This window comes from Neltuma alba, unplaced genomic scaffold (assembly GCF_004799145.2).
Source record: "Neltuma alba isolate B1F8T4 unplaced genomic scaffold, ASM479914v2 tig00005621_pilon, whole genome shotgun sequence".
Classification (NCBI taxonomy): Eukaryota; Viridiplantae; Streptophyta; class Magnoliopsida; order Fabales; family Fabaceae; genus Neltuma; species Neltuma alba.
The window spans coordinates 49076-62927 of NW_021634175.1; the positions used below are offsets into that span (position 1 = coordinate 49076).

Consider the following 13852-nt stretch of genomic DNA (forward strand, 5'->3'; position numbering starts at 1 on the left):
TATCATTTAGAATTAATATCTATGTAAGATTAATTGTGAACGTAACATATCCACATTATTCAATTCACTCCTAATTAACCTTGCTTTCTTTATTTTAAATCTTTACACTAATTAATCTTAAAGTCACAAATTGTTGATTACATTTCTCTGAAGGTCTATTTGGCTCAATATGAGAAAGGGGAGGGAGAGATTTTAATGGAGAGAAAGGGAGGGGATGAAAAGGGAAGGATTTTAATTGTTACCTTGTTTGGATTTATAAAAAAAGAGAGGAGGAAAAGAGTTTTAATATTACCTTGTTTGATTCATGAGGAGAGGGGAGGAAAAAATATTTTAACATGGACAATTTTGCCCTTATTTTATTTAAGATATGGGCATAATGATCATCACATGACAAAATATGAATATAATGGTCACAACATGGCAAAATATTGCCCTTTCACTCCAAATCCTTCCAATTTTAGAGGGGAGGTTGAGGGGGGAGGAAATTTTTTTTAAAATTTTCCCTCTCTTTCTAAAATTTGTGTGTTGTCAAACAAGAAAAAATAATTAAAATTCTTCCCCTCTCTCCCTCCCCCTCCTCTTCAAATTCCTCGTGCCAAACACACCCTGATATTCTTCTTCAGACCAACCTTGAAAGAAAATTTATCATGTATAGACCCCACGACAGGTACGGTATAGGAACAAATATGACTTCAATTTTTTTCTGAAAAATATTACTTTACTTTAAAAGCCCACACCACATTTCTTTTTCACGCCATTCTATGAGTAGCATTATAAAATATGAACTTCGTTTGGACCTAAAAATGACACTCAAAACCCTCCCCATTTTGTCCAGCCCTTCACTTGGTTCTACTAAAATGAAATACTACTTCCTTCGCCAATTGTAAGAATTAGATAAATAATTTATAAAAATTAATTAAATAAATTAGTTAAATTCATTATTTATAAAATGTGTGTTAGTTTTTCTATAAGTTCATACTCAGTCATCATTTGTATTAAAACTATTCCTAATGAAAACCTTTGATAAGAGTAGTTTGGGAAAAATTATAAATTTATTAGACAAAACAGATTTAACATTTAAAACTAAAATAAACTTTTTAGAGAGAATTGTTATGAAGTCTCAATTAAGAAACATAATTATTAAAAAGTCTCAGTAACAATAAAGCAACCTGCAATGATAAGTTTCAAAATAGAATCAGAAATGACAACTACTCACTTGTCATTAGGAATTATTGATATTTCTTTTTTCCTTGGATATCATTGTAATTCTCTCAAATTTCTAACAAGCTTATGTATATTTAGGACCGAAATACTACTGCATATCTTGTCTAATCTAACCTCGCGGGTAATAAACCAATTTTTATTTGAAAAATTAACACAATAGATCTCAAGCCAATGTACTTCACCTTAACAACTACTTTTCTGGTACTTAATGTGCAACTTAATTTAAGAGTTAATATTCATCCTATATATAAGACCTATTTCATGTGTTTATCAATTTTTCTCAAATTAATCATAATGATATTTTCTCAACAATTCAACTAATATCTTTAATCTATTTAAATTAGCTAATTAATTTAGAAAGATAGAAGGAGAGAATTAAGAAAGATGATTAGGGTGTTTTAAAAAGAACATATCATATTAGTTAATTTAACTAACATTCTTAGTTTATTTAAATTAGTTAATTAGGTTTTACATTAAGAATTATAAGAGTATATAAATAAAATCTATTATGCAGCAAAATAAAAGAGAAGTGTGAAATTTAAATTGCTTAAAAAAATATAATTAACTGGATTAAATTCAGTGATACTACCTCTTGTCCTTGATATAAGAGTTAGTTTGACTTTTAATTTGATCCTAAATATAAGATCCTAATCCACTTTGTCTCTCCTACTTATCTATTTTTTCAAAGTAGTTTTTGTAGTAGTTACACATGTTAAATATTCAATCAAATAGTGGTTCTAGCTAATGCATATTATTAGCAAAGGTACTTTAGGGAAGACAATGCATAAGTATTACAAATTAAATAACTAACTCAACAAATTTTCTTAATCTACTTAAATTAGTCAATTAGTTCTTATATTAAAAACATGAAGTAGTATAATAATATTAATAGAATCCCATAATGTGATTAATAAAACTGTGGAGCAGAACTGAATGAAGATATAAAACCTTATATTACAAGCGCATACGTTGGTTTTTTTTTTTTTTTACACACAGTACATTTTCCAAGAATTAAACAAACTAAAGATTAGAAGAAAAAACAAAAAGACATGCCTCTTCCAACAAAGTGACAAAATTAAAACCCAAAATGCATACATTAAATGATTTTTTTTTCTTTTCAATAATCGTAGAGGAAAGGGGACGCATAGAGAGGATTATGGTGACTACTAGGAGACCCTTTTTTCTTAGAAAAAAGATCACCCACTAGAGGAATTATCGGCTTCATCTTCTTCTGTTTCCTTTCCCTCATTTTCCCACTCCCCAGAAAATTATAACTTTCTCTCACTCCAATACTCAGAATCTGAGCTAAAGTTTCTTTCTTCTTCTTCTTCACTGCTTCTTCCTCTACTTTAATCTCTCCACTATTATTATTTTTATTATTAATACCATTACTTTTCTTGTTATCATTAAGCTCCATATAGTCATTCAATCTCTCATCAAACCTCACCGTTTTCGCCGCAGCCTTCCCGGCGGCCACCGCCTCGGCCTGAGCAAGCTTTGACATGTTCTTGTGAAGCTCTGCGTTGAGAGTAGCCAATGCCACCTCCGTGTCGCTCTCTCTTTCCTTCAACAGCTTCAGCTCCATCTTCGTCTCCTCCAGCTCCGCCTCAAGCTTCTTTAGGGTTTCCAGAAGTCCATTGTCACTATCATTATTCTGATGATGATCATCATAGTTGTAACAAAGAATATCTTCTTTCCGATCTTCATGCTTTATCGTCGTGATCGTCGTCGTCACCGGACTTGACGTGAACCTCCACGAGTTCTCTCGCCTGATCGGCTTCGTGGCGGGGGTGGCCGCAGTGGCAGCCGGTGAGGGCAAAGGAGAGCCAGTTTCTTTGACAAGAAGGCGGTCACCAAAGATGGCGATGGCTTCCTTGACGGAGCGGAAAGCGGAGGAGGTGTCCACGGTGGAGGCGTAATCTAGGTTTTGAGGAGGTTGAGGTTCCATGATGTGGTGATGATGCGGAAGAGGAAGGAGGAGATGGAGATCTGGAGATATGATAAGGTGGAGAAGATTGGAGGGTTGGTTGTTAGGTTGAAATTAATATTGTGTTGCTGTTGTGAGACGTGTTGTGAGCGTAAGGGTTTTCTTCGCTTGTACTTCAATGGTTGTAGAAGGAGGAAGGAGACATAGAGTGAAAGCAAAGTGGGATATATCGAGGGGTTTTAGGTTTCTATTATAAGGTTATTGGGAGACAAAAAAGGATCTGATTGTGTTGGTGTTGTGTAGGTTATATGTGTTTGTGAGTGTGCGCGCGCGCTTGGGGTTTGGTTCATATTGGTGAGCCTGAGGATGACTACCAAACCAACTACTAGCACCAGTCTTAAACATCAAATACAATTGATTGATTGGAGAAGATTAAGAGGTTAAATGATGACTTAATTATATATATAATCTGTCTCAATATTTGTGTGTATTATTAAATTATATATATCAATTTATAAGTTAGGTAAATTAGTTTGGAGAAAAATTATTAAAATAAATATTTAAAGTAATTTATTTAGTTTATTTAATCTTTTTAAATTAGTTAACTAAGTATTATACTCCCCCGATTCTTAATATAAGACTTATTTAACTAATTTGATTAGATTAAAGAAGTTAGGTAAGTTAGTTAATTATAAGAAATGTGACACGTTTTTCCTAAAATACCATAATTATCTTTCTTAATATCCCATCTTCCTCTTCTACTTGATTGTAGTTGAGGGAGTATCTATAGGGATAATTTAGAGAAAACTGATAAATATGAGAAATTGGTCTTATATTTAAGATCAAAACCAACTCAACAATTAAGTCTTGTATTAAGGACTGAAGAAGTATTAAGGATGGGAGATAGTAATTTACTGGTATGTATATATGTCACGTGAGGAATTACGTGATAGAAATTAAAGTGATGATGATTCTTCGATCCATGTACAGTAGTGTTATTCATTAGGTAAGAGCCTGGTCAGAATAATTATGGATTTATAAGAGTAACATAAGAAGACGATAATCAGTGGACCCAGTACGAAAGAAAATCGGTTAATCGACTTTTTTGGTAGCAAAAATGATAAATAAAGAAACTGAAAATTGTATATTTTAAATCAGGTACCTCAAGAGTCAAAAATGACAAAGAAAGATGTGATGCCTGGTATGATAAGTAAATGTGGTTAAATAACTGAAATATTCTGATATCAAAAAACTTATTAATAAGTTCTGAATTGATAATGACAAGTATTGAACAGCAAATGATGAGAAATATATTGACAATAATAAGTTTTTTATTAACAAGTTGTGAACTAGCAATGACAAATGTTAAATAACCAATGATAAAAAATATACTGGCAATGACAAGTTTGATAGCTTTTTAAAAATATGATACAATAACATTTTAGTCATTTGACTATATTTACAAAATACTGGATCATGTAATACTTTTTTCTCTATCATTTTTAACTCTTACATGTTTGAATTGAAAAATGATACTTCTCCTATTTTTAATATAAGACTCATTTAACTAATTTGATTAGATTAAGGAGATTAGGTAAGTTAGTTAATTATAAGAAAAATGACACATTTTTTCTAAAACACCATAATCGTCTTTCTTAACACCCCATCTCCCTCTTCTATTTGATTATGGTTGAGGGAATGTCCATAAGGGTAATTTAGAGAAAATTGATAAATATGATAAATGAGTCTTATATTTAGGACTAAAACCAACTCAAGAATTGTGTTCTATATTAAGGACCAGAGGAGTAATTTCATAGTTCTTTTTTTGATTTCTTGTTGGCATGTGATGATTTGAATGGCCCAAAAAAAAAAAAGTCAACTTAAAGGATAATAAAAAGTTGTTTAATTAAATTAAGCCTTTGATTGGTATGGTATATTATGAGTGTCTTGTGGGCCGACATCGATCATGTTTGCTTTAGGGGCTCATTCGGGTCCTAACCCACTTAATGCGTTTGGTTCTTTCCGTTGGACATATTAAGATATCATTAATCGGTTAAGATCTTAGCTTAGTTAGTTAATATCAATCACAAATAATTAGTTTGGCATCCATAAAAAAGTCCTAATTTTTTTTGGGAGGCACAAATATCTTTCTCCTTAAAACAATCATATTTGAAACACTGTCAAACACTAAATATAAACACGTTTTCCTTCGAAGACTTGAGTAGTTCATTATGTTGTCCGTTAGACCAAAATTCTGTTAGTTATAAAAAGTTCCCATTAGCACACATGCAATAGGACTACATAATAGGGAAATTGGTTTGATCGGGAACCAACCCATGGACCGGTAGAGGGCAGGAAATGAGGGGTTTTTGAAACCTGTCAAGAATTGACCAACGGGTCAACAAATTGACGTGAACCAGAAAATCTGGCTGGTTAGGCTGTTGAGCGTTTTAAGCATCAGATCTAGGAGGAAGGAAAATAAATAAATGGAAGAGGTTGTTGAGAGAAGATGAAAATGAGGAGAATGAAAGAGATTTGAAGAAACAATTAAGAGAAATTATTCTGGGACAAATTATCAAGACTTAAAGGTGGATTATCACCCAAATATTTTATATGATGCATCTAACATTCTTGACATTATTTTTTAGTTATATTCATCTTTTTTTTCTTAGTAAAAGAAAGTTTAAGTGAAGTGAGTCATGAATTCATCAGGATCAAAATATGCCCCCAAACTCAAAAGGTGCTTAAAGAAATACTAATAAATATCCACCAATAAAGTTCTTACATTGGCGACGGGATTTGAACTTACGATCCTATGAGTCATGAGCCAACTGCCTACCAATTAAACCATGACGACAAAGGGGAGAGAGTGAAGAGGATGAATGAAGGAGGCGTGAGTTATGAGCCGACTCCTTATTAGCTGAGTTATGATAACAAAGAGAAGATATTGAAAAGGATGGATGAGGGAGAAATAAAATTAAATACATCTAATCCTAAATATAAAAAATAGATAAGTGGTTTACTTTTAGTTCTAAATACAAGACTTCAATCTTATCTCTCAAATTTGGTATTTATAATTTTTTTCCACAAAGTATCCGTATTGATTGCATATAGTTTAAAACTTTCCATCAAAAAGTAATTACAATACACATAATTAGAAATGATATTTTAGAAAAACTAACACATATTTGTCATTGATAACTAGCTTAACCAATTAATTTATGAATATTAAATTAATTATCCAACTTTTATATTAATTATTAGAGATAATATCACATTTTACTATAACAAGCTCTACCATCCTCCATAGTGAAGATCTCAATGGTGTATGCAAAGTGTCCAGATTAGTTGGGAAAAACAGTCTTCAATCTCTAAATAGACATCTGAATTTATTTCTTTAAATGCCTTTTTCCCTTTCATCTGTTATTACTTGTTTACTTTTAACTTTCTTATACATTGTTGTTAGTTAATTAAGCTTTTTGTGTTTCTATTTAAATTCTTACTTTTCTATCTGAAATAATTAAAATAAACTTCAAGCAGTTTTTGTTTTTGTTTTGTTTTTTATCTTCTATATTTAAAATGGATAACATATATTTAAAAAATTATTAATGTAACTAAAATCACTCCAACCATAAACTTTTAAACCACTGTCTTACCTAACTCAATGGCTGGTCTCCTTCTATGATTTTTTTGGGTTTTAAAACCTTGAAATTTAACCCATCAAAAGTGCAAATAACAGTAACAAAAGACGTGATTTTTTGTTTGCCAATCTTTTAATCCTACAGATACTTAAAACTTATATCGAGGTGTATGAGTATCACAAGCATCAAAACTCTGAACTTGTGTTATGCATATCGCAAATGATAAAGTACACCAAAAAACGCCCACACACCACACACCGCTTCAGGCACTAAACCATCAAATCTAAATTCAATTTCACCATCAAAACCATTGAGGTTACAAAAAACAAACGAACTAGAAGATAGTTAAAAGGTTGAAGCAGCGTGCTCGATAACTTCTATGAAACTACTAAGAAGTCTGAAAAGTTTCATTTATATCATAGAGAAAAAAAATGTCAACGTTAGGTAGGGAAAAAAATTTTGAGGTTCTTTTCCCTCATGTCCAACCCTTAAACTTGGCAATGCATCATAAAACACAGGTTGCAATCAAGTAAAACTTCAGCATTTTGCCTTCTGACAGAGATAAGAAAATACAATAGCGACATAGGAGCTAGGACAAGCAGTATAAATATACCATCTGAACTCTGAAGCAATTAAAAGATTAATACTTCTCAGATCTAGATTTTGGATTTTAGGTTATGTATGAAACTCACCGAGACATGACCATGCCTGTCTAATCAAGGATTAATGCAAACAGCAGAAGGACGGTGTCATGAAGGGTAGATCAGAACCTTCCTCAGCGATCAAGAACTCTAGAAAAAAATTCAAAATCTAGCCAGCACGAGACATTTTTATCCTGGGCATTGACTTCTTCATCTGACGAGCACGGTCTTTTGCTTCTTTCTTACGAATAGCCTCTGCACTGAGCTTAGCCTCGACTTCCTCCATCATCTTTCTCCTTTCTGCCTTCTTTCTCTGCAAGGCTTCTTGACGGGCATTCTGAAGTTCTTTCTGTAGTTCTTGAGCAGCCTTAAGCCGAGCAGCCTCTGTCTTAGACCGGGCCTGCATTATGACCATCAAAGTCAGTCAGGACCATACATGCAACCCGATTTGCTATGAGAAGTGAGTACAAATACGATATTCGCCTACCTGAGAACTTAGCTTTAATCTCCCAATCAAATCAATATAATATGGTACTAGAGCCACCAACCGAGTCATGTCAGCCATATTCTTAGCATCTGGGAGCACAAACTTGAACACCAATACCTTCTTGTGGATGCCAGGATATTGATCAGAGAAATGCATTGATATGAAACCTTTTCCAAATTTCTCAAAAGCTTTGTCACCAAAAACCTGCAGAATATTGTAGTAGCTTGTTAGGAGGCCAGGAAGCAAATCTAATTCCTGATTAAGGACTGTACAGCACTACAGCTGGCGAACAACAGTCTTTACATGACACATGGTCCAGACAATGAATGATCTAATAGCAGCCAACCTTAACGAAGTCAATCTCAGCACATCAAGAAAATTATGCAAGCAAATCACATATATAAAAATTAAACAATACTTTAACCAATGGACTGTATACTTATCATAGGAACAAGGGAGAATGCAAAAGGAAGAAGCAAACAAGCAGAAAACCATATAGAGTGGCTGCATTTAGCATGGCTGTGCATCAAGTTCAATTTCATCTTCACATATAATACAATGAACTAGGAAATATAATAAGAGAACAGCTACACATATTAATCCTGACCCCTGTGAATGAGGTACTACTCAATCATTATTTTTTTAAGAGTGAAGGGGGTAGAAATGGCAAGCCCATATGGAATTGAAACTCAGAATTTTGCTTTAGCCCAATCTAGAACTTGAACATTAGGGAGTAGCCTATGCATCCTAACCACAACAATAAAAAACAGTTACATGGATCACACAATGCCAAGGCCACCGTGCTCTATCCCAACTAGAACAACCAAGTGAAATAAAGCTAATAATCCTATGTTGCCTCTTCAAATAAATCCTTAACCCTTAACAAGCGTACAAAATAGTTGATCAATTAATATCACGAGTTCAGATATTTTCAAGAAGAAATAATGGTCTTGCAGCTTTTGGATCATTAAGGACAAGCATAAAATCATATAAGAGACACTCTTATGGTATTGATTCACTTGTAAATTTTTAGTCTGTTTTAACCCCCAGAAAATTCAACATCTAACCTACTACACGAGATTAACAGTTAAGTCAGGTTCTCCATAAGGATCGAGCCAGGAGCTCAGAGAGTTCAAGTTCATTACCAATGACCTAACCTTGGTGATTATTCTGAAGAGTTAGTTTTCATAAATCCAAAAGCTCTTGTCAAGTTGCTCGTAAATTACAAAAGTCTGAATGATTGACTTTGCCATCAACACTGATACCTTCGGAGAATCCTATTGATGGGTGTTTCTTTTGAAGATGCTACTCATCTTATGTTTCTGTCTAAACTAGCTAAATATATTCATACATCTTGTCACTGGTCACTACAGATCCTGAAGTTTAAACCGTCCATTACTGATATATTTGATACTCCTATAAACCATCAGTATCATTCCATACTCATATATTCTAACTTTCTTCGTATCTTAAATTAACAGGTCCTAATCATTCAAACTCTTCGCTTACCAACAAACTAAGAAAATTATCATCTCATCATGGTAGTGTTTCAAGTCCCTTTTTCCACCTTAGTTTTCGGATGTTCTCTCTTTCATAAGTCATCCATGGTGTCCAACTAAAATGCTTTATAACTCATGAAGAACGAGAGCTAGCATTTAAGCAAAGGATTCTACAAATTACATATTATAATCAAAGTCAAACGAAATGCACATTAAGACATGATAATCCACCGTAACTAACTTGCAAAGATAAACAAAATCAGTTCAAACCTGCTCAAGCACAGTCTCTGTAATCAATTCACCAGCAACTTCCTTTGACTCAGAAATAACAGCTAACTCCTCAGCAACCCACTTCCTTCCACTGGGAGGTGAAACAGGAGCCGCAAACCTCTGCAAATCCCTCACATCCTTCTGCATAGCTTTCGCTGCCTTCTTCTTAGCCATAGCAAACACAACGTGATCCATGGCTTCGTCATTCATATACACCTCAAAGGTAATCTCATCCCTAGAAGGCACAATCATATTGTATATACTTGATATCAGATCTTGCCTGCTCTTCAACTCCATCGTAGCCAGCAAACCCTGACAATACCTTCTGCCGCTAGCGTAGAACTTGAACGCCGTTTGCCCCTCTTTCAGTAACAACGGTGCTTCATCGCCGCCTCCGCCGATACCCAAAAGACTAAAATTCTTCTCAAAAATCGAGTCTTTCGTCGCGAACTGAGCAGCCCAGGCAAGAGCTATATTCTCGTTCTCGCGCTTCCCAGTAAAGTAATTAATCGCAAACATAATCAGAAAACTCCCACAAACAATCTCAATCGTAAAAGAATGCGAACCCTTAACATCCCCAGATTTCGCAGATGCCTTAGGATCCGAACTATTATCCGCAGGTTTGGAATCTTCAGAAGTATTGGGGATTTCCGGGGTGGGTTGCTCAACAGGCAAGCCTTCAAATTCATCTTCATCCCAGAATTCGACGGCGGTGGTAGTGGGTGATGTCTTCGGAAGATCCGAAGCCGATGATTGAGAATCCAAGTTCAAATTCGGGTCGGGGCCAGATTCCGTGGTCTTGGGATCTGGAGGGGTGAGTCTAGTAGTTTGGGGCTCCGATTGCGTCAAAGGGGGTGATCGGAGAGAGGTAGGATCGATGGATTGGTCGTCGAACTCGTCGTCTTCGGCTTCGAAGCCTTCAAAATGAGATTCGGCTCGAACAAAAGAACACGAAGACAACTGATTGATGAAGAGAAAGAGGATTACAAGGACAAAGAAGAAGAAAGAAAAGCGCTTCGCCATGATTGATGTGCGAACAGGGGTAGAGCGGTGGAAGAGAAGGCGAAAGCCAGAAATCCTACTGATACTGAACTGCTGAGAAGCCAAGACGGAATGCAATTGTATGCCTGGGGTTACTTCTGTCTTTTGATTGATGGTATGAGCTATGAAAATAAATGAAAATTTGTCCACGTATTATTAGATCTAAGATAAAATGCACATCTGTTGCTAAAAAAACAAGATAAAATGTACATCACTCATTTTTTCTATAAAAACACAATTTTTATTTTTTTTCTATAAAACACAATTTTTATTTGAAAAAAGAAAATTAGTATACAAACTTCTTACCGAAGGATCAAGAATCATTACAGGATTAAAGAGGGGGGAAGGGAGTTACAAAAGACGTAAAGATAAATTAACAAAACCTTTTCTAAAATACAATCAAATAATGGATTGTAGTTTGTACGACTCCATGTCATTATAAAATTTCGACAAAATTTACATGGTTGTTGAAGATTTGATACAATTTTCTCTCTTTTTTTGTTTTGTGTAAACTCATACAGTCTCCCAAAATCATTTTGATTCGAGACTAATTTCTGTCTCTATTAGACTAGAAGTATTAAGATTAAAACTCTCCTATTAAGTACGTTTTTTAGAATTTAAATTTGTATTTTTTTTATAAAAATAAAATTGCTTACTATTTCAATCAATAGCTGTTAGTATCAAGGATTTGACACAACTCTCTTTTTTTACAACTTTATACCTACCATCATGCCATTTACAAGTATAGGTAACCAAACCCTTTCATTCCCAAGTGACCAAGTTGGGATATAATGCTTAATATTCCTATGGATCGCTAATTTTTTTTCCCTTTCAAATCAAATTTAGAAAAACAATTATACTCTTAATCATTGCTAAGTTTCTATCCTTATGAAGGGATAAAGTTGCACTTAACCAATCATAAATTCTTGTACTATTAAGACTTGAAGATTCGATTAGTAAAACCTCAAATTAGAGTCTCAACATATGAACCGTAGTCATAAGGGAAAAAAAAAACTTTTGAAAAGGCTTATAATAGAATAAGTTAGGACTTTGTAATGAAATGCCTCCATGAACTTCCTTCAAGTCTTTGTTGATGTGGTCTCTAGTTGTGTCTTTGTAGTAAATATGCAGCTTTTATGGAATGGAAATAAAACGAATATCTTGTAAACATTACGAGGGATGAGATATGGTTATCTAATTTCCCCTACCTATTTGTAATTTAAAGGAAAAACTAGTACTCTATATTTTATACAAATGAAGATCAATTGATGGCCTGCCCATCACACATTTGTGTTGTTATCTTTGGGAACTTCCAGTGCAGAAGGCAAATGTTATTCTAAATAGTACTATCTCCAATCCTAATTATAAGATTTTATTTGTAGTTTGTAAACGAGATCTTATAAGTAGAATCAGAGGTAGTATCAATCACTTCTATAAAAAGGTGTCGGTTAAAGCTAAGGTAAACTTCTCAAAAATTGGAATATTTTCCTTTGAAAATGTAAATCATAATTAGTGCACCAAGATAAGCATCATCTAGAGGAGCTCGAATGAACAGTGAAAGATGCTTTAATACTGCTCCGATCCTTAATATAAGACCCAATCATTAAATTAGTTTTAGTCCTAAATATAAGACTCGTTCCTCATATTTATCAATTTTCTTTAAATTACCTCTATGGATACTCTTTCAACCATAATTAAGTATAAGAGAGAGAGGGGGTATCAAGAAAGATGACTATGGTATTTTAGGAAAAATGATTCACTTTTCTTATAATTAACTAACTTACCTAATTTCCTTAATCTAATCAAATTAGTTAAATGAATCTTATATTAAGGACCGGAGGAGTATATAATAAGAGAGGTGGATTGGGTTTGAGACGTGAGAAATACTAAACCCACTCTCCACCTCATGAAATTGGGCTAGAACCTTATGAAACGAAGGGATGACTTTTGGGTTAAATTGGTTCAGAACAAGAACAAATAATGAGGAGAAGAAACCGTGTCCCAGAGATTGACTGGGAAAAAAAAAAAAAAAGAGGAGGGGTTCGAGAAACAAACTAAGAGAAATGTTGAATTTCTTTTTTTTTTATGAAAATCAAAATAATATTAAAAAGAGGATAAGCTTACATAGTCCCTTCATAGTATGGATCTAAATTAAAAAATGTGGAATGAAATAGGGAGGGGGTGATGTAGAAGAAGAAACATTAGAAAAACTAGACAACATTATTCTCAAATCCAGTCAAATAAGTGATTGATGAAATTAACCACACCCAATATAGAGTAAGAAATCAGAGAATTACCTTGCAAAACCAAGTAAATAATCTTCCTGTTGAAAGTAGGATCATGGGCGTGTTGGGAATTGAAGGTCTATATAAGGATCTAACTCCCAAAAAACAAAAATCCAAGTCAGATGCCTCCTATTTGTGGGGTTATGCATTGTGAGGTCAGCCACATGACTCACCACAGTCCAATGGACCTATCCTTGTCTAAAAGGAATGATAAGGTTTCTTTAACAAATTATGAGAGTTTGAATCGAAGTACCTAGGCTTGATCAGTAGTATTGGTCAATAAGGATCCTTTAGCAGAACTAATTGTTATCCAAATATATTTTATAAAGATATACTACTTTCCGATTCTAAATATAAGAGTTAGTTAGAAATTTAAGTTGGTCCTAAATATAAAATTTCAATCCTCCTTATCTTTCATATTTATTCATATTTTCTTAAAGTAGCCTCTATGATAATTGCAAATACAAATGTTAAAAGATCTCTATTCTAATGTACATGATTAACAATAGTGTTTTGGAAAATATAACATCAGTTTATTATACAAAACTCACAAATTAATTATTTAATTTTTATATTAAGAATCGGGATAGTATATCTTTATTAGTTCACTAAGTGGGTCTTATACAGAATCCCACTTCATTAACAGAGTCGAAAGAGAATTTGTTATTCATCTTGTATATTTGTCTCAATCTCCATAAGATCACACAAAATTTTTTGTGCATGTTTGATGAAGACTATAGAGCATGTATTTGATTAAATAATAAGATTTACAATACATTTTAAAATTAATATAATTTTCGGTCTCTTAGGGTGTGTTTGGTTGGAGGGGAGGGGAGG

General features: G+C 33.6%; 2 protein-coding genes across 2 annotated transcripts; both read right to left on the reverse strand.

The window, feature by feature from the left end:
* Window positions 1-2154: 2154 nt before the first annotated feature.
* On the reverse strand, window positions 2155-3204 carry LOC114748145 (uncharacterized). The gene has a single exon (XM_028936498.1). It carries the CDS (start codon window positions 3170-3172, stop codon window positions 2342-2344), a length of 831 nt encoding a protein of 276 aa, XP_028792331.1. The 5' UTR covers window positions 3173-3204; the 3' UTR covers window positions 2155-2341.
* A 3968-nt stretch (window positions 3205-7172) lies between these two features.
* LOC114748144 (uncharacterized protein At5g49945-like) lies at window positions 7173-10806 on the reverse strand. Its single transcript, XM_028936497.1, has 3 exons — window positions 9690-10806; window positions 7921-8124; window positions 7173-7833 (listed from the first exon to the last, which is right to left on the reverse strand). The coding sequence occupies exons 1-3, from the start codon at window positions 10710-10712 to the stop codon at window positions 7603-7605; spliced, it is 1458 nt and encodes a 485-aa protein (XP_028792330.1). The 5' UTR covers window positions 10713-10806; the 3' UTR covers window positions 7173-7602.
* Between the last annotated feature and the right edge of the window lie 3046 nt (window positions 10807-13852).

Excerpts from the sequence above, each read along its gene's own strand:
- LOC114748145 (XM_028936498.1), bottom strand. The coding sequence starts at position 3,172 with ATGGAACCTCAACCTCCTCAAAACCTAGATTACGCCTCCACCGTGGAC.
- LOC114748144 (XM_028936497.1), bottom strand. The coding sequence starts at position 10,712 with ATGGCGAAGCGCTTTTCTTTCTTCTTCTTTGTCCTTGTAATCCTCTTT. Across the intron at positions 8,125-9,689 it reads CAGAGACTGTGCTTGAGCAG|GTTTTTGGTGACAAAGCTTT; the intron begins GTTTGAACTGAT and ends AATATTCTGCAG. Across the intron at positions 7,834-7,920 it reads GATTAAAGCTAAGTTCTCAG|GCCCGGTCTAAGACAGAGGC; the intron begins GTAGGCGAATAT and ends GTCATAATGCAG.